Genomic DNA, 20,624 nt, shown 5'->3' on the forward strand with positions numbered 1-20,624 from the left:
AATTTGTGAAAAAATTGGGGATAAAATCACCAATACACAAACGTTTCACGTGGCCTATATGCGCATGTCGTAACTGCGTTAGTAGTGCGCAGATCGTTTGACGCGGCGGGCGTGTCGCTACGCTAGGTATTGCGGCTACTTGCGATGTTTTTTTTCCCTTTTTTTAGATAATTGCTATAGCTAACATTATAAAATTGTTATATTTCAACTTCAACTATAGTCAATAAAAGTAACATTTAGAAATATTCACATTTTTCCTGTTTTGAAACCACATTTTCATAAGGTGTACAAAATCACCGGTGCACGCGGAAGTTTTTAGCGCCGTAAGGGAAGGGTTAAAACTCATTCAAACTTCAGTCAAAGGGTTAAGTTGAGTATTTGCGTTGTTAGAGCATTTAACTTTTTGTGGATATCGCTTCCCCAGGAACTGATGTGAAAGTGTACACGGTGGGTCCGGACTATGCGCACGCGGAGGCCCGCAAGAGCCCCGCGCTGGACGGCAAGGTGGAGCGCGACTCGGAGGGCAAGGAGATCCGCTACCCCGTCATCCTCTCCAACCAGGAGAAGCTCATCTCGCGCAAGGTCTGCCTGGCCTTCAAGCAGACCGTCTGCGGGTTCGACTTGCTTCGGTGAGTGCTAGCGAATATGTGAATATCCTTAGTAGAGGCAGCCAGCGACTGATATTGCCGGCAGCTTAAAAAATTACAGCATATTAAATAGTTCACTTGTGATCACTTAAACCCTGTATATACCCAGACTTTCATATTTTTCTTGAGATGTCAATATGTGTTTAAGTGATCACTTTATACCACTTTAAATATATACAGGTATGTATTACTCAATTTTGGGTGCTTTGCCAAAAAGTATACATATATACATATTTATATTATAGGTCGTAAGCCCTTTAAATACCCAGACTTCCATATTCTACTCCATCTTTGTTGAGATATAAATATGAATAATATTTATTATCTTAATGCTTTGTGTTAAGTTGCAACTCTTCTCATCTTCTTCTTGGTGAATGCCTTGTCGCCTGTTTTTGAAAGGGATTATTAGCAGCTGCCGATTCCCAGCTGAAATTTTTTCAGTCGATTCCCAGCTGTTATAATCCATCTCTTTGACCGCCTGTCCGGGAGTCTTCTATCTCGGGGTTGCCCATGCAATGCAATGCGGGGGTTTCTGGATGGTTCCATTCTCTCCGCATGTGCATACCATTGTCTTCTTCATTGCCTTCCCCATCTAATGACATCTCGATCTCCCACATTTCTCAAATTATCAACCTTGCAGACATTCGTTTGAAAATGCCATAACTAGGCGAAACTATTGTCACAAAATTGATTTTTATGTGTTTTTTAACAATAAAATACAACTTGGTAGACCCAAAAAATCAGTGTATTTAACATTTACTTACTTATAACCCTCATCCGCACCCAACGTTGCATAGGGCACTGCATCGAATTGACGCAGTGTTTTCTTGATCATTACTTACATGAAGGTAAGGTGATCACTCTTGCGCTTCTGAACCAGTCCAGGGTTATATTAAATAAATATTACAGTGTAAAAATCACTAATATTATTTTTCACCCCCCTGGGAATCGGGATCTCCAGCACGGTAGCTAAACACGCTGACCATTACACCATGAAGGCGGACATGATTTAACATTTAGTACATAAATTAAAATGGAGTTCTACAAATTAAACGCCAAATCTATAAATATAAATAATTTATCAACCTGTAATGTTTGTTTCTCAGGGCCAGCGGAAAGTCGTTTGTCTGCGACGTGAACGGCTTCAGTTTCGTGAAGAACTCCAACAAGTACTACGACGACTGCGCCAAGATCCTCGGCAACATGATACTGCGGGAGCTGGCGCCGACGCTGCACATCCCCTGGTCGGTGCCCTTCCAGCTGGACGACCCGCCCATCGTGCCCACCACCTTCGGCAAGATGATGGAGCTGCGCTGCGTCGTGGCCGTCATCCGCCACGGGGACAGGACGCCTAAGCAGAAGATGAAGGTGGAGGTCAGACACCCCAAGTGAGTGTTATCTTCTTTATGAGCTCTCTCCACTGCTGGATTTAGGCCTCTTCCGTATCCTTCCATTTCCTTCCGTTGGTTGCTGTTTGCAATTGCTACTCCCCACAGCGACATGTCGTTGGACCATCTCTTTTGGGGTCTTCCGACGCCTATTTTGTCCTGCCAAGGTCTCCACCTTCAAATTTTTGGGGTCCATCCCCACAAGATGGAGTGTTATACTCTATTATATTTTTTGTGTCCTTTGAGAATACATCATTTGTCCATTTTTAATTAAATATTACTTAGTAACTACCGCTATTTCTTAAAATCTATTGTGTCACATGTTTTGATGCATTCCGTATCATTTTCATAATAGATTTTAAGGAATAGTGGTATTTCCTAAGTAGAATTTAAATTAAAAATGGATAGATTTTTCCACAAAGTGACTGCCGAATCAATTAAAGATAGAACATTTGTCCTTAGAAAAATGTCATCAGTCTTTTGAGCAGATATAGAAAAGAGCACACCGTTACTGGATACTGACCCCCATCCGCACCCATTGGTGCATAGGTCACTGCGTAAAATTATTTCAATGTGAAGTTGATCTTTAATTGTATGAAGGCAAGGTGATTAATCCTGCACTGAAAATATCTATGCATACGTTTAGTCAGTATGATTTTTTTTCATCTTTATTTTTTCTTCCCTTTGCCCGATTTACCTGTACTACATAGGGGCAAAAAATGGGCCTTTGCGAATTTGTTTTTTGATTCAATTTTTCAAGAATTATCCGAAATTATTATTTTTAGCTAGGTTAGGTTGGGTTATATATTCCTTCTGTCATAAAAACTCAGATGGTTGTAACCCTTTTATTTGTCAAATAGATTTTTCGAGAATCATCCAAAATTCTTAATATTATTATTATTAGCTAGGTAAGTTTGGGTTATGTATTTATTCTATCATAAAACCTGACGGTTGTAACCCATAACCCTTTTATTTGTCAAATAGATTTTTCGAGAATCATCCAAAATTCTTAATATTATTATTATTAGCTAGGTAAGTTTGGGTTATGTATTTATTCTATCATAAAACCTGACGGTTGTAACCCATAACCCTTTTATTTGTCAAATAGATTTTTCGAGAATCATCCAAAATTCTTAATATTATTATTATTAACTAGGTAAGTTTGGGTTATGTATATATTCTATCATAAAACCTGACGGTTGTAACCCATAACCCTTTTATTTGTCAAATAGATTTTTCGAGAATCATCCAAAATTCTTAATATTATTATTATTAACTAGGTAAGTTTGGGTTATGTATTTATTCTATCATAAAACCTGACAGTTGTAACCCATCTGAATGTCGATTAGATTTTATTTATTATTATTACTTTGGTACGGTTTGTTTTGTGTTATTCTGTTAAAAAACTGTCCGATGGTTGTAACCCGTTTGATTGTCAATTAGATTTTTCGAGATCTTCGAGAAGTACGATGGGTACAAGCACGGGCACGTGAAGCTGAAGAGGCCCAAGCAGCTGCAGGAGATCCTGGACATCTCCCGGGCGCTGCTGGCCGAGATCCACACGCGCCACGCCGACCCCGAGCTGGAGGAGAAGCAGGGCAAGCTGGAGCAGCTCAAGAGCGTCTTGGAAATGTGAGGGATCATTCTATGCCAATTGTTCTAATCAATAATGCTCCCGGACTTTCAGATGGATGGACATTTGGCTAACGGATACTTAGCTAAACTGACATTTGGCTGATAGACGGTTGGCCAAATGTATGTTTGGCCAATGAACATTTGACCAAATGAAATTATCTTAACATATTGTTAGCGGGAAACGCTTGAAAGCGTCTTTTACATACTGTTGGTAGCGAGCGGGATACGCTTATAAGCGTTGTATTTGCTTACTTTTGGTAGAGAGAATAATAAAAAAACATGTAAAGATCGGAGTTGGGTTTGCGGTTACTTGTGATTAGTATACCACCCTAATTAGTATTGACATATCTGTAATTTTGTAAATGGAATGTTACAATTACCTGTTTTTTTGTTACTCATTTTAAATGTATTTATGTACCTAACTGTTCTGTTAAATTTCCAAATAAATAAAATAAAATGAATAAATACATTAATTAATTCATTAGGGTTGGGGTTGATGAAAAAACCGCCCGCTAACAAAGTCACAAAATTTTCTCTTTTGACATCTCAACAAAGATGAATATATTCTTCTTCATGACATCTTCTCCTTCCTTACAGAAGTAAGAAGGTAATAAAAATTACCTACCATATTCGCCTCATAAATCAATTGAAGCAATTAAAATGTGTAATTATTTTGTTTCCCCAGGTATGGGCACTTTTCGGGGATAAACCGCAAAGTCCAGATGAAGTACCAGCCGATGGGGCGGCCACGGGGGTCCAGCTCAGACGACGGTAACACAACAGTCAGCCGTATGCACATTTCTTTAGTTCCCCCCTAGAATAGTTCCGCTAACCGTAACTCTGTCACGCTGCACGCGTCTATCTCACAACACGCTCGCTACCTCCGTGGGTATGATCTTAAAAAAACTAACTAACCATCACGGGTGTCGGGTTGTGGTCCCGTGATTAGTGTTGCGGACTCTCGAATTAAAGTTTCTGAGTTCGAATCCACTCTACCACAATTTGATACCTATTTCTAATAATGAGCGGCTGAAGCTCACAGAAATGGTGTGAAATTGAAGTATTTTTGTAAATAATAAAAACACAAATATTTATCTTTTTATTTAAATTAAAAATACTAATTTAAATCACACCGCTTCACTGCAGGGGTGGCAGAGAGGATAGAACGCCACACCACTCAGTCTTTGCTAACATACTTTGCCTCTTTCACATTCATGCATCTCCTCATATATACCCGCTGATTACTTGGACTCCTAACCTGGCCGCTTTCAAGTATTTCACATACCTGATCGTGCCTAGTTTTTCTCGGTCTTCCTCCGTTTTTTTTTCTAACTACATTTGTCTCATAAATTTGTTTTACCGTTCTTTCATCACTCATTCATTCCACATGTACAAACCATCTCAACACACCTTTTTTAATTTTATTAATATTGCTATCTCAGCTTTGCATTCCTTCTTCTTGCGGGAAACGCTTTAAAGTGTCTTTAACATACGATAAGAGTTCTATTTGCTTACTTTTGGTAGAGCAACATAACTTTTGGTAGATTAACATAACTTATAAGAGTTCTATTTGCTTACTTTTGGTAGAGCGCAAGAGATGGCAAAAACCATTGTACAGGTGGAAATTGGGTTTGCGGTTACTTTCGATTAGTATACTGAGGGTCGGGCGGCAGACTGTCTGATTATAATTCGAGTTGGGTTTTATAAAAAAACTGCTCGACAACAATGTGTTAACAAAAATTAAAACCAGTTTCTGGATATTAATAAAGATTGCTTGTTTACTTTTTTTTCATGGTTAAGGAACACTTATAAATATGTACATATCGTAGTCATACAGGAGAAAGTGACCAAGTGCATTTGTTTACAAAAACGTCATCATCGACTATTTGATATCTCACTAGCTTAATATTGCCCTGAAAAAATCCCAACGGATTTTAAACTTGGAAGTATAATATATTGACTTGTTAAAAATTACTAACCGTATTGATGTTTATATTCTTGCCAAGCAAAAGTGATTTGAATGGCCCTCCTGAACATTTTACGTTTTGTCAGTTGGTCACTTTCTCCTTTACGACTACGATATATGTAACAGTCTAAAACAGAATAAATGTTATTGTATGTATTTATTTAGATTTTTTAAATTTGTTTTTTTTTTCATCTGGTGGCTTTTATTAATTAAAATAAATTTCAAATAGTGAACACGCCTATCAGGGGTGCCATAAGTAAAAAAAAAATGTGTTGTGTTCACACACTAAAGACTGGTGTTTTTTACGCCTGCGGACAGCTGGCGACGGAATTTGATAATTGTGTACATATAGATTAGACCTTAACAAAGAGATTGGTATATAATATTCATTAAGATTTCCAGGAGTGATCAGGTCTTTGAGAACAGTGTCCATCGATGGTTACTTAACATTGGAAGGGACAAGGTGGAAAGTGAATTAATTAAAGTCCAGGTGTAATTATCACACTAAAAAACCTTAAAACATAAATTATTTTTGTATCTCCTGTATGTTATGTTTATAATCTAATCATTAAAAAAAATATATGTATATTAAAAATTTAAAAAAAATATATATAAACTTGTATTACCATGTTAGTATTCGGCTCAACACAGGCCATGCCTAAAGAGCCGTAATACGTATAATAAATGTGTATATGAAATGAATATGTATATTGAATGTATCTATGTATTATGAAAATAAATAAATAAATAAAAATAAAAAATAAAAAAAATATAAAAAAATTGAAAAACATCAAATAATTCCTTCTTTTCTTTGATATGAGGCCGGTGCAGAAGGTAAAAATACCCTTCTTGTCCTTAAGCATCAATCAACCGAACAGGTAGAAATACCTTTCCCGTCCTTAGTGTGTTAAGGATTCTCAAATTTTCAATGACTTTGTTCTTAGTTTGACACATTTAGACTTGTAGCACTCTTGGCGGGAGGTGGGATATGGAATAAAGTAATCAATAATTTTTGGTTTTTGTGTTGTATTGTATGTTCATATAATTACAGAAGTATTTTTTGCGCATTATAGTGGTATTTAGTACACTGCTTGAATGTATCTATGCTTTTCATAAACAATTAACTTAGATTTAGTGTTTTTAATTTGTTTTGGCAACATTTGTTGGTCAGTACCACCTACATTGTCCGCCTCTGTAATGTAAATGGTTAGCCAACTATAGATGGTAACGAGAACTCACATGTGAAAGAAGGATAAATACGACTTTCAATATTTGAGTAGTGTGGTTGTAATCATGGATAGAATGGTGAATGTCACACATGTCGCCCACTCCTTTCAAGAACGTCATAAATCAAAAAACTTGATTTTTCAGGAGAACGTTTTTAAAGTTTAAAAATATAATACAATATATTAAAAATAAATATCAAGCCACGTATTGAACTTTTACTGTGCAACAGATCTTTTTAGGTAAAACCTGAAGGATTTTTCTCCATTTGAAAAATATTTAGGATATTTAAAAAAATGATTAAACAATACCTTTTCTTCAAAACGCAAAAACATCACTTTCTGCCCTGTAGCGGGTAAATATTAAGTTAAGAATATGCCGCTTTTGCTGGGATATAGTACATTTTTTGGGCATTCCGAAAACATGCACAACTGAAAATTGACGATTTTTGATTTATGGTGTTCTTGAAAGGAGTGAGCGATGTGTAAAGTGATTACTTAAACCACTAATAATCTAGACTTTCGTATTCTTCTTCATCTTTGTTGAGGTGTCAAACATTTATTTTATAATGTTTTATTCTCAAAATATAAAAAAAAATAATGATAAAAAAATATGTGATTTAAAAAACCTCTGTGCACTTCCAAATTTGCGTGTTTCAAATGGCCAATTTCGGCACCCAGTCTGTATTGGGCCCTGAGTGTTATTTATTATCTGATGAATCTGTAGGATGTCTGAGAATAGTTTGACGAAAAAGGTGCTTGACTGGAGGCCTAGAACAGGACGCAGAAGTGTGGGTAGGCCCAAGACGAGATGGTCCAATGACATTAAGAAAGTGGCGGGCCTGGACTGGAAGAGAATCGCCGAGAAGTCCAAGATGGAGGCCTTTGTTCAATACTGGATACAAAAAGAAGGCTGAAGTAGACTGTAGGAATAACCTTTTTTTTAGATGGGAATTACGTTTATTATTTACCTTGCTTATCATGTATGTACAAGGTAGATCATTAAGTGGATTTTTTTCTTCTAACTAATAAAAAAAAATGGTTCATTTAAATCTGTGTTGGGAACAGGAGGGATAATCTAGTGTAGGCCAATCAGGAACTTCTCAGCATTTGCTTATTGCTGGGAGGAAACCACGTAAAACTCCTCGGGAGAAGGCGGACTGTTGACTGTCATCAACAGACCTTCTTTTTCTTCGTCTCAGACGGCGTTTTGTGTCCTAGCTTGGTTTATGGTACCAATATCCTTCACTATTTTTGTCGTGTATGATACCACCTCTCGTGACAGTTCCTTATGAATAACCAATGTTAAGTCAAAAGTTGATTGTGTGTTTGGTTCCTCAGCTGACGGGCCAGGCGACCCCTCCCTGGTGCTGATCCTCAAGTGGGGCGGGGAGCTGACGCCCGCGGGGCGCATCCAGGCCGAGGAGTTGGGCCGGATATTCCGCTGCATGTATCCGGGTGGACAAGGTAGACACATTGGAGGTTAGTTTGTTTTTTATGTTTTGCTTCTCTGACCATTTTGGGGCTAACTCTCCAGTAAGTAATGCCGGCAACTGTTGCACATATGAACATGAATGACCTGACATCATTAAGTTATTCAGGCAATTATTTCACATATGTACTTGATTGACCTGACATCATTAAGTAATGCCGACAACTATTGCACATATGTACTTGAATGACCTGACATCATTAAGTTATTCAGGCAACTATTGCACATATCGCTCACTCCTTTCAATAACGTCATAAATTAAAAAATTTGATTTTTCAAAAGAATGTTTTTTAAGTTAAAAAATATAGCACAATGTATTAAAAATATACATCAAGTCACTTATTAAACTTTTTACTGTGCAACAGATCTTTTTAGGTAAAACCTGAAGGTTTTTTTCCATTAGAAAAATATTTAACAAATAAAAAAAAAAAAATTAAGCAATACCTTTTCTTCAAAATGCAAAAACAACATTTTCTGCCCTGTAGCGGGTAAATATTGAGTTAAAAATATGCCTCTTTTGCTGGGATATAGTACATTTTCTGGGCATTCCGAAAACATGCACAACTGAAAATTGACGATTTTTTATTTATGGCGTTCTCGAAAGGAGTGAGCGATATGTACTTCAATGACCTGACATCATTAAGTAATGCCGGCAACTATTGCACATATGTACTTGAATGACCAGACATCACCGCTGGAGAGATATTCTATGAGATACAAAAGGCTCTAAGACACAGACAGAACTGGAAAGTGGGCAATATATGTATTTGTATTCATTATTTCTCAATTAGGACAGTGTTCCGCAAACTTTTTTTTTTCAAGGTACACCTACCAAATTAAGAAATTTCAGAGACACATATTTATCATATTATGGTAACATATTTAACTTATTATGTTTAATGCGAAATGTGAGCCTACTTAACTGAGCACAGGCAATCAAATTTTGGAGCAATTGTGTTATTTTCACAAAACTAGATTTTTTTCCGCGGCACATCAACTAATCACCACGATACACCAGTGTGCCGCGGCACACACTTTGCTGAACAATATATTAGGGTATATTATGGAAATTTCATTTCCTGAATTGATGAAATATTTTTATCATTATAAAATTTCAAATTGTTTCAAAGAATTTAAGAACATAGTTGAAATTTTTAATTTAGGTGCATATTTGTGATTATCTTGTCCAATAAATTCATTATGAGAAATGTATTGAGTGGAGAGAAAAAAAATCACGCATTTACTTACCAGTAAGAATAAATTTCACCAATATATGAACACTTCTTTTGTATGTAAAATCAATATAAAGTATTATCAATTTATGTATATTTTTTATTAATCAAATAAAACATACAGTATCCTTTGGGCAATTCTTTCAACAAAATATACAAGAATCTGAAGTTCAAGCTCAAATCAGGTTGTAAAGATTTTTAATAGTTTTTGTTGGTGAAATTTTCATTGTGACGTAAATGTTGTCCCAGAATGATTTAACGATTTTTGTGTTTGTTTAGAATTTTGTTTGACTTAAACATTCAGCCATTTTTGATAATCAAAGTGATATTTGCAGTATCCTTGTATTTAATAAAAAAAAGTATAGTAAGCGAAAAGAAATATTAAATTTGAGTGTTTTTTTATATATTATATATATTAAGCCAATCATATTTAATTTATTTTTGCTTACATATGCTTGAGACTTTTTTAATTTATATATGTAATTGTTGTTAAGCTGGTTTACATCACTTGTTTGAAATATTTAATGCCGTTTTTAATAAAACTACTTCCTCTGGATAATGTGGTTAATTTTGCTTTTATGACTGAGCTATTTTTATGTGTTATCTTTTTGTATTAAACATTATCTTCCAAATAAAATGACTACCTAAATAGTATGGAAAATATGATATATTTTAATACAAACTGTTTGTATTTTCACCTGTTGATGAGAACATCTGAAATTCTTAAACTATTTGTGTTTACATTGATAAAATTGTAATTTGTTTATTATTATTTTGACTCAGTTATTTTTATGCGTGTATTAATCTTTTTGATTTAAACATTTTTGACAAAATAATATAATTTACTAAACAGTATGGAAAATATGCAATCTGAAGGCCGTCTAAAGTTAAAAATAGGCATAATACAAGCAACGCTACAAGATTGGGATCCCAAAAATCAGCATTTAGAATATCAATGATCGCCCAATGATTACAAACGAAGAACTGTTGTATTTTATCAGTAATTTTGACTTACCGTAATCATCATTTTATCCAAAGCAAAGCAGAAAAACCTGGGAAAAATGTTTTATTTTTACAATAATTGTTTTATTTTAACTGTTTAACCCCCTCAAACATTAAACTCTCATATTACAATTTGAGTTCGAGAGGGTTAATTGTTTAATCAAATTAATATTTCACTCTTAATCACTTTCATCTATATAATATATTTTTAAAAAAATTGAAAAATAACGTTTTAAGGTAAGATAGTTATTTTGTTACTTGTATTTACATTTGAAAATAAAAATAATCATTGTAATTTTTTTAAGCTACATGGAATTATACCTATGCACTTAATTAGAAATTGAACAATACTTTGTAATAAGAATGTTAATAAGACCATAAAGTAAAAAATACGAATTTTCCCTTGAAACATAAATTATGAAAATTAATTGTGTATGTGGATTTTTTTCTAGTTCCGTTTTTAATAGACTTAATTTCGTTAATCAATGAAGTTTGTAGAACTTAGCCACATCAATTAAAATCAACATGTTTTGGTGATATACTTATTAACGTAACATTGAAATATTCATGAATATTACCAAATCATGATTCTGACCCCTATCTTTACACAATGATGCTCACTATGTGAGATTGACACATGTTCACTTAATTGTTATTATATTAACGCAAGGTGATCAGTAAATAATATTTTTTCTCCCTATTAGATTTTTTGTTTTCCTCCATAATGTAATAGTTAGCATACTTTGCTACTATGCTGGCAGTCTCGGGTTCGATTCCCAGGAGGATCATAATAAATATAAGTATTTTTTTCACCCCAATATTTATTTATCCGTTTTAGTGCTGAGATTTTTTCTTATATATTCAACAATATTTATCTCAAATATTGACTGATCTTAGTATTTCTTTCTATTATTGGTGGAGAACATATCAAACTTAGTTCTTTCTATTATTGGTGGAGAACATATCAAACTACACTCATAAAAACAGTAGTTTTGCAGTATTGTCAGGTTAATTACTGTAGACTTCTTAGTCAATTTTCATTTTCAGGTAGTAAATGAATTACGCACTTTTCCCTTATGTAAGGGTATTTAGGGAATTTATTCTGTTAAATTCTCAAGCAAATAATACATACAAGTACAGTACTGCTTTTTCTGAGGAAACACTCCTGCCTATTGTAATTTAATCACAAACCCGATAACCCGGCATTTTCACAAACTCGACCACCTTTTGGTCCACACTAGGGCATTTTCACAAACTCGACCACCTTTTGGTCCACACTAGGGCGATATTTCGGGGCTCTGGTATTGATTTGGTAATATTCTACAATGCTTCTATTGAGCGTTATGAAATGGGTGCATATTACAACTTGCTAGGTGAGTATGCCGGCGCCCAAGGCCTCGGACTTCTCCGCCTGCATTCCACCTTCAGGCACGACTTGAAGATCTACGCCTCGGATGAAGGAAGGGTGCAGATGACCGCTGCGGCTTTCGCCAAGGGCCTCCTCGCTCTGGAAGGCGAGCTGACACCCATCTTGGTGCAGATGGTGAAGAGCGCCAACACAAACGGGCTGCTGGACAATGACTGTGATTCTAGCAAGTATCAGAACATGTGAGTCAACACGAATGTAACTTTGAATTTAATTGAAATGTGAATTATTAATGATTTTCAATTGAAATTTTAGAGGGGGTTGATTCAAACCCCAGCTATAATATTTATATCATTTACTATGTGGTTAGTCATTTTTACTTTTTTTACAAAAATGTTAGTAACCGAGCAAACCGAGATTTTAGTCTACCGGTTTCGGGACGTCCCCGTCTCAAAACTATTATACTAAAATCTCGGTGAGTCATTATATACTAACATTACTAATATTTTTACAGAAAAAAGTTTTAATTTTGATTTTTTTATAAAAACCACAAATCAGACACATTTTAAAATATTTTTTTATTTACGAAGTAAAAAACTGTTGTTTGGAACTCCATTTTAACTGTAACTTTATTTTTCCATTAAATCGCAAAGGATTTTTTCACAGATATTGCGTATTTTGGTTCATTAAATTGGTCTTCCTCCATTTCTTTTAAGTTTAATTTTAGGGCCATTTTTTAAATAAACAGTTTTGTCAAGTGAAAATATACATCCTTTTTTTACATTCAAAAATAGTTTTCTAGTGTTGTAGTAATTTATATTTTATTTCATAGAATAAATTGAATTAAAATTTTGCAGGGCAAAGGCTCGCCTCCACGAGATAATGCAGGAGAACAGAGATTTCACTGTGGAAGACCGTGCCAAGATAAACCCCGGAAACGCTCTGAGCATCAACCAGGCTTTAGACTTTGTGAAGAACCCAGTCAAATGCTGCGCTCATGTCCATACCCTCATACAATCGCTCATGAGTATCGTTCACATCAAGAAGGATGATGTCAAAACCAAGGGTTTGTAACAAATGTGCCACAAAATGATTGTCCATATCGCGAACTCAGTAAATTGTACCTGATTGGTTTATAGATATATTAGAAATGCCTTTTAACAATCATACATCATACAACAAAAATGTAGAAATCATTCTAAATTGATTTCTGTTGCTTTCGTGGAATCCTTGTCGGAGTGGAAGGGTGTTTGCCTCAGAAAAAATCATATTACATACACAATTATAGTGTGTTTTTGTGTACTAAAAATGCACATGTGGTGTTGTTTGGTGGACTACATTTTTTGTATGATTCCCATCAATACAATGTTGCCAGACAGAGATAGGTTTCCCACGGAATCGAATATATGGCCATCTTTATGACTGGTGGGAATTTTAAATCAAACACTGGATATTTTAAAATTAATTTCAAGTTTAAGATGAACCTGAATTTTGGAGTTTTGGAATTTTGGAATTTTTAAGAAAAAAGTGCGTGTTTCAGTCTGTAAGATACGGTAACTGCCGGGGTAGGCAGAGAGAATAGAACGCCACACCATTCTGTCTTTGTAAACAATCTTCGCCCTTTCCAGATTAATGCATCTCCTCATACATACCCGCTGACTATCCCGACTTTAATTGAACTTATGTTCACTGTATATTTTTAATAAATTAAATATATTTCTGAAATATTCTAATTTCAGATGCCATTCTATACCATGGGGAAACTTGGGAACTGATGGGGAGAAGATGGGGTAAAATCGAAAAAGACTTCTGCACAAAAAACAAATCTTTCGATATTTCCAAAATCCCGGACATCTACGATTGTATCAAGTACGACCTCCAACACAATCAGCACACTCTGCAGTTCGAACTGGCCGAAGAGTTGTACATATATGCCAAATATTTAGCTGATATCGTTATACCTCAGGTGAGATGCTCTCATATTTCAACTAGAATCTGTAAATCATTGTCAATACTGCAAGAACATGCAACTCATTTTGGTTAATAGGAACAACTCTTCTCCCTTTAAGGATCTTTTGTATCACTGACACATTTTGGAATAATTTAATTCTTTATTTTTATGGTCTATGGATTTTTCTTATTATCTGCTAAAATGTAACTCATTATACTAAAACATAATGTATATTATTAGTATTATTATATTTTATATATCATAGGCATACAGGAGAAAGTGATCAAGTGCATTTTTTACAAAAACGTGATCATTGACTATTTGATATCTTACTAGCTTAATATTGCCCTGAAAAAAATCCCAAAGGATTTCAAACTTGGAAGTATAATATATTGACTTGTTAAAAATGACTAACTGCATTGATGTATATTTTATTGCTAAGCAAAAGTGACTTAAATGGCCCTCCTGAACATTTCACATTTTGTTAGTTGGTCACTTTCTCCTGTACGACTATGATATATTAATGTAAGAATAAGTATTTAGTTATGTCGCTTTCAATGATGAAATTGCTGTATATAGTAAAGCTATGAAGTGATTTCTCACAAAAATTGCATTATATAAATTATAAAAGGTTATAATTTGCCAATGGAATTTCTCATTGATGAGCAGATTATAATTGCCTTAGAAAATAATGGTCCCTTCCTGCGCTGTTCTGTGAAGGAAGAACTTGGTTTTTGTATTTTTTATTTGAATTGTTGAGTATTGCAGGAATATGGACTAACAGTCCAGGAAAAGTTGACCATAGGTCAGGGCATCTGTACACCGTTGCTGAAGAAAATCCGGGCAGATTTGCAGAGGAATATTGAAGAGTCTGGAGAAGAAACTGTAAATAGACTGAACCCCAGGTACATTTTCAATAAATAGACTGAATATCGGGTATAGTTCTCAATTTTTATGATAAACAGACTAAATACCGGGTATTATAAAAAACTAACTAACTAACTAACCATCACGCCGCTTCCCCGCTGGGGTAGGCAGAGAGAAAAGAGCGCCACACCACTAACCTAACATAACCTAACCTAACCTAACCATCACGCCGCTTCCCCGCTGGGGTAGGCAGAGAGAAAAGAGCGCCACACCACTCTGTCCTTGCAAACATTCTTCGCCTCTTCCACGTTCATGCATCTCCTCATACATACCCGCCGATTGTTACAACTCCTAACCTGACCACTTTCAAGTATTTGGCATACCTGATCGTCCCATGTTTTTCTCGGTCTTCCTCTGCTGCTTTTCCCACTAACATTCGCCTCATAAATTTGTTTTACCATTCTTTCCTCACTCATTCGTTCTACATGTCCAAACCATCTCAACACACCTTTCTTAATTTTATCGATAATGCTTATCTCAGCTTTGCATTCCTTCCTTATTTCACTATTGGCACATCTATCATACATTGTTTTGTCGCACATTCTTCTGAGAGATCGCATTTCGACTGCATTCAGTCTACTTTCATCCTTCGTTTGCCAACTCCATGTTTCACTTCCATACATTAGAGTTGGAACCAGGACTCCGTTGTGCACTGCCAGTTTAGCTTCCGCTGATAGGTTTTTATTTGCTATAACTGATTTCAGTGCACCATTCACTTTGTTCCCAGCATTCACTCTCCTTTCTATGTCTTTATCAATCTTTGCCAGGTATTATAATACTGGTGTTTTCTTAAATTTTATTTATGAAATACATAGACAGATTTTTGTCTCATTTATTTACATAATTTAGTATCCAATTTATTATTTTTAGAAAGCTGAAAACTCTTAGATTCCATAGTGTAGTGGTTAGCGCACTTGGCTATCACGCTTTAGGTCCTGGGTTTGATTCCTAGGGAGTCAAAATAAATATGCATATTTTTAATCTAATATTTAATCAATTTCACCCTGGACTAGTAACTGAAGCGCAGGATTGATCACATTGCCTTCATGTAATTAATGATCAACTTTACATTTTATCAATTTGATCCAGTGCCCTATGCACCGTTGGGTGCGGACAAGGGTCAGTAGAGTGTTAATTGAGTTCTTATCTATTGGGTTTATACTTTAGTCAGCCTCGTAAATGCCCAGACTTCCATATTCTTCTTCATCTTTGATGAGATGTCAAAAAATAATATGAAAATAACTCCTGTAATTGGAGATAATCCAGATTTTGTGAACAAGTATTTGGAAACACTCAAAATGTTGTAAATAAATTATCTGGTCAAATTATAAGGTTAATAATAAAAATGAAAATGGTATTTTCTGGCGTTTCTCATGTGTGTGATTATAATCCCGGATTCGGATCTCACATACTAATATAAGAGTTTCTGCTTAGTAAAAAAGCTTCTTTACATCTCACCAATAGATGTCTCTAGTGAAGTTCTAGTGATTCAAGAACAAGGTTTCTAAATTGGTTCATATATATAGAACTTCCAAGAATTTGAGTAGTGTGGTTGTCAATAATGGGTAGAATTGGTGAATGTTACACGTGTGTAAAGTGATCACTTAAACCAGCCTATGACGGTCGTCAGCCCCGTAAATGCCCAGACTTCCATATTCTTCTTCATCTTTGATGAGATGTCAAAAAATAATGTTCATTGATTTTGTCGAAGACTTTTGAAGCATGCCAAAAATCCCGAGTTAAAACTGCCCAAAATTGTTAACATTTTAATGATTTGTGTTCCAGATATAGCCACGGAGTGTCTAGCCCGGGTCGCCACGTACGAACTCGCCTTTATTTCACTAGTGAAAGTCATGTGCATTCACTGCTGACTGTACTTAGGTATGGAGGGTTACTTGATGTGAGTATAATGAACAACCTATCCTTTACCGTTGATTCAATCACATATACTTTGCATCAACCATTTGCACATCGTGTCAGGTACAAATTCTATTAAAATTACTTTTGTGAAGGGACAGTTTTACACATCTGTATAAAAAGCATTGATTTTGAAAAATGGCCATAAATTGCATAAAGTAGGGAAAAAAAAGTCAGAGATATTTCTTTTAAACCTGAAGTGTTTAAATAACCGATTCCCAGGGGGGGTCAAATAAATATATGTGATTTTTTCACTGTAATATTTATTCAATATTACCCTGGACTGGTACCTGAAGCGAAGGGCTGATCACCTTTCCTTCATGTGTTTACGATCAAGAAAACACTGTGTTTATAATGATGCAGTGCTCTATGCACCATTGGGATGCGGATAAGGGTTTGAAGAAGAAGAAGATTTAAATAAAGTATTTTTTGCAGGTTCTCAATATGTGTTCCATATATTCAGGGCCGTTTATTATTTTGTCCTAGTTTTATTTTTTTATTTATTTAATAAAGATACAAAAAACATTACACTTCAATTCACTTGACATTTACTTTTAGCATACTTAATACTAGTTACGCTGTGCCTCTTAAAAAAAGAAACTAAGCTCTTGTACTTGCAGAGGGACTTACACTCAATGTTTATTGTTTAAAATTATGATTGATATAATAGTTTTTTTTTTTTTTTTTTTTTTTTTGATGTGTTAATAATATCATCCTAGTGGAATCTGTGGGCAAAATTTTAAAGCAATGTTGCTCTAATTGTTTTTTTTTACGCTCAAAGTATGACGTAGGTATACGAGTCATCCATGGCGAATGTCATAATGAATAAAAATAAATTGTATTTTCGCAGGTTGTAACGGATGAGCAGTGGAGAAGAGCCATGGAATATGTATCCATGGTATCGGAACTCAACTACATGTCCCAAGTTGTTGTGATGTTGTATGAAGACCCCACCAAAGATCCATTTTCCGAAGAAAGGTAATGTGTTTTTTTGTTGAATGTTTTTTCGCAGATACTTTGCGGTACATTTTATAAACTTTAAAAAATAAAACTACTTTGTTTTTACCCACTTTAATTGGCACTTTTCTTCAACTGGTTTGACAAGAACCTTGTCATCATCGGGATTAAACATATACTAAATCTAAAATATTGAAATATTCATAGTTAGGTGAGTGGGTGAGATAAAGAATGAGTAATTAAGTTAAATTTTAAGGTGATACTTCCTCCGATGTGATATCACTGACGGAAAGGATTTCAGAAAATATTTGGGTTGAATTCTAGGTTCCATGTGGAGTTGCACTTCAGTCCTGGTGTAAATTGTTGCGTACAGAAGAACTTACCCCCTGGTCCCGGATTTAGACCACACAGCCGGAATGAATCTGCCAATGCTAACAATTCAGTAAGTTTCTTCTTCCTTGTTCTAACCCTTATCCACACCCAATGGTGTCATTACCTTTCCCTTACGGTGCTAAAACCTTCTACATGCAACAATGATATCGCTCACTCCTTTCAAGAACATCTTAAATTAAAAAACTTGAGTTTTCAGGAAAATGTTTTTAAAGTTTAAAAATGTAATACAATGTATTAAAAATAAATATCAAGCCACTTGTTGAACTTTTTACAATGCAACAGATCTTTTTAGGTAAAACCTGAAGGATTTTTCTCCATTTGAAAAATATTTAATATATTTAAAAAAATAATTAAACAATACATTTTCTTCAAAATGCAAAAACAACACTTTCTGCCCTGTAGCGGATAAATATTAAGTTAAAAATATGCCTCTTTTGCTGGGATATAGTACATTTTCTGGGCATTCCGAAAATATGCACAGCTGAAAATTGACGATTTTTTATTAATGACATTCTTGAAAAGAGTGAGCTATATGTATTTTGTACAAAATGTGATTTAAAAATGGGAATATTCTAAAATGTTGTTTTTATTGACCATAGTTGAAGTTGAAATGTAATAATTTTGTAATGTTAGCTCCGGTAATTATCTGAAAACGAGAGAAATAATAAACATCGCAAGTAGCCGCCATAGTAGCTGGAGTAGCGGACAACCGCCCCGGAGGACGACTTGTACGCTACTAAAAAGAGATACAGTAGCAAGCCGTGTGCGCATGTACTAAAGCAGGGCACACACGCACACACTAGGAAACATTTGTGTATTGGTATATATTGGTACTTTATATTATATTACTTTAATGTAATACGTAATTATATTATGGAAGAGCACAAAAATTCTGAGCCGATATCTATCATATTTTATATTGATTTTCACATTATTAGAGTCTAATTGTAGTAAATATATATCATCGGGAAGGAAAGTGTATTGCATCATTTATATTTACATGCTAGAGTTCCTTATACCATTAAAATATGATAGATATAGATGTAATTGAGTTCTTCGTTCCATTAATACATAATAGATATTGACGTACTAGCGTTCTTTGTACCATTAATATGTGATAAACGAACTAGAGTTTTACAAACATTAATGTAAGATATTCACAAGCTAGGGTTCTTCCAATCTTTAATTTGTGGCAGTTATTCACGTACTAGAGTCATTCTTACTCATATTTGTGTATTAGTAAGTAACTCATACATGTATGAGTAACTGTTTTATGATAAGTGTTTTATCTTAGGGGTCAGAAGAGGAAGTGAAATGCATAGAAGAAGAAAATGAATTTATTCTGGATGAAGATCAATCTGCCAGTCAGGAAACGTTAATGGTGATTATGTCTTTATTTTCCCTGTGAATTATTTATTTAAAAAACATAAAATGCAGGTACGTAATTGGATTGTGAATTTTTTAATTCAGCCAAATGCTGACGATGACAGACCCAGTCCGGAAATAACACCCGTGAAGAGGTCCAAGGGACACTTGAAGGGGTCTGCTCCAATCCCGATATGGTATGTTTGCATTTTTATATCATTACATTATCCATATTTGCTCCCTGTGTGGAACATATGGGGTCCACAAACTTCTCCAGGTTCTTCTGTCGGCTGCTAGCTCTCTCGCATTTTCCCAACTCAGGTTGGCATCCCTAAATCAGACAGAACAGCCAATAAATTGTCAGCAGTGAATGTCTTGGGCGGCGGGAATCTGATGCCTTGTAAAAGAGGCAAGCTTGATTGCGGCTCTTGGAAGGCATGTGTAGTACATGGCCTAGCCAACTGAATCGCTTTTACTTGACGACAGTTCTGATCATGGGTTGCTGTGTCCTATGCCGTATTTCCTAGTTAATCATGAAATCACTGTACGCCTAAAATTACGATACAAACGGGAAAACCATTATTCTAGAAACGATGGATAGAGTTTTCACTGTACCATGTTTAAATATGTAGTAGATTGTCACTCAGTTTGGTAGATGTCTGAATTTTTTCCTGGTATAGCAACATCCATCACACGGTCAGCGGTCACGAAGCTAGTGAGCTGGCCAAGCGTCTGACTGAAGAGTTGCAGAATTCCAGTCAGTCTGTTCAGCAGGGGGGCTCCCCGGACCCCACGAGGCAGAAGGTCCATTCTCCGGAGCCCCGAGCGCGCAGCCTTGACCAGCAGAAGCAGCACCACGACGTCACGGGTATGAGATCCAGTCCTATCCTGTCCATGACTTATAATTTAGACAGGGGTCCCAGAATCGTGCAATTTGAAACATGCCTGACTAGCATATTCGTGTATCTGTGTGTTGCTGGAATCACACTGAACGGTTTTTCAACCAAACTCCGAACCGCCCAACACATGAACGTACGTGATACGGGCGTTTTTTTTTCACCAATCTGCGCTAACCTGTATGACCTACGAGAAAAGATATCTGTTCAAAAAATATTTAACGCGTACCGGATACACTGACAAATTTTTGTCAGGTTTCATACCTG

General features: G+C 35.3%; 1 protein-coding gene across 6 annotated transcripts in view; it reads left to right on the forward strand.

The window, feature by feature from the left end:
* The window catches only part of l(1)G0196 (inositol hexakisphosphate and diphosphoinositol-pentakisphosphate kinase), a 43,787-nt gene that overhangs the window by 13,500 nt on the left and 9,663 nt on the right, over positions 1-20,624 (forward strand). For 4 of the 6 annotated variants that reach the window (XM_088258214.1, XM_088258216.1, XM_088258215.1 and 1 more), the window contains 15 exons: positions 425-629; positions 1,754-2,035; positions 3,479-3,667; positions 4,356-4,459; positions 8,201-8,341; positions 11,959-12,193; positions 12,809-13,017; positions 13,691-13,917; positions 14,671-14,807; positions 16,615-16,729; positions 17,597-17,724; positions 18,028-18,145; positions 19,391-19,477; positions 19,567-19,658; positions 20,142-20,329. In XM_088258214.1, coding sequence (XP_088114340.1) covers positions 425-629; positions 1,754-2,035; positions 3,479-3,667; positions 4,356-4,459; positions 8,201-8,341; positions 11,959-12,193; positions 12,809-13,017; positions 13,691-13,917; positions 14,671-14,807; positions 16,615-16,729; positions 17,597-17,724; positions 18,028-18,145; positions 19,391-19,477; positions 19,567-19,658; positions 20,142-20,329 — 2,457 coding nt within the window. The remainder of the gene's footprint in view (positions 1-424; positions 630-1,753; positions 2,036-3,478; positions 3,668-4,355; positions 4,460-8,200; positions 8,342-11,958; positions 12,194-12,808; positions 13,018-13,690; positions 13,918-14,670; positions 14,808-16,614; positions 16,730-17,596; positions 17,725-18,027; positions 18,146-19,390; positions 19,478-19,566; positions 19,659-20,141; positions 20,330-20,624) is intronic. The other 2 variants (XM_088258217.1, XM_088258218.1) reach the window with 1 other exon arrangement.

The sequence above is a fragment of the Brachycentrus maculatus genome, unplaced genomic scaffold (assembly GCF_059751285.1).
Source record: "Brachycentrus maculatus isolate JH-2025_06_01 unplaced genomic scaffold, ASM5975128v1 h1tg000091l, whole genome shotgun sequence".
In the NCBI taxonomy this organism is placed as follows: domain Eukaryota; kingdom Metazoa; phylum Arthropoda; class Insecta; order Trichoptera; family Brachycentridae; genus Brachycentrus; species Brachycentrus maculatus.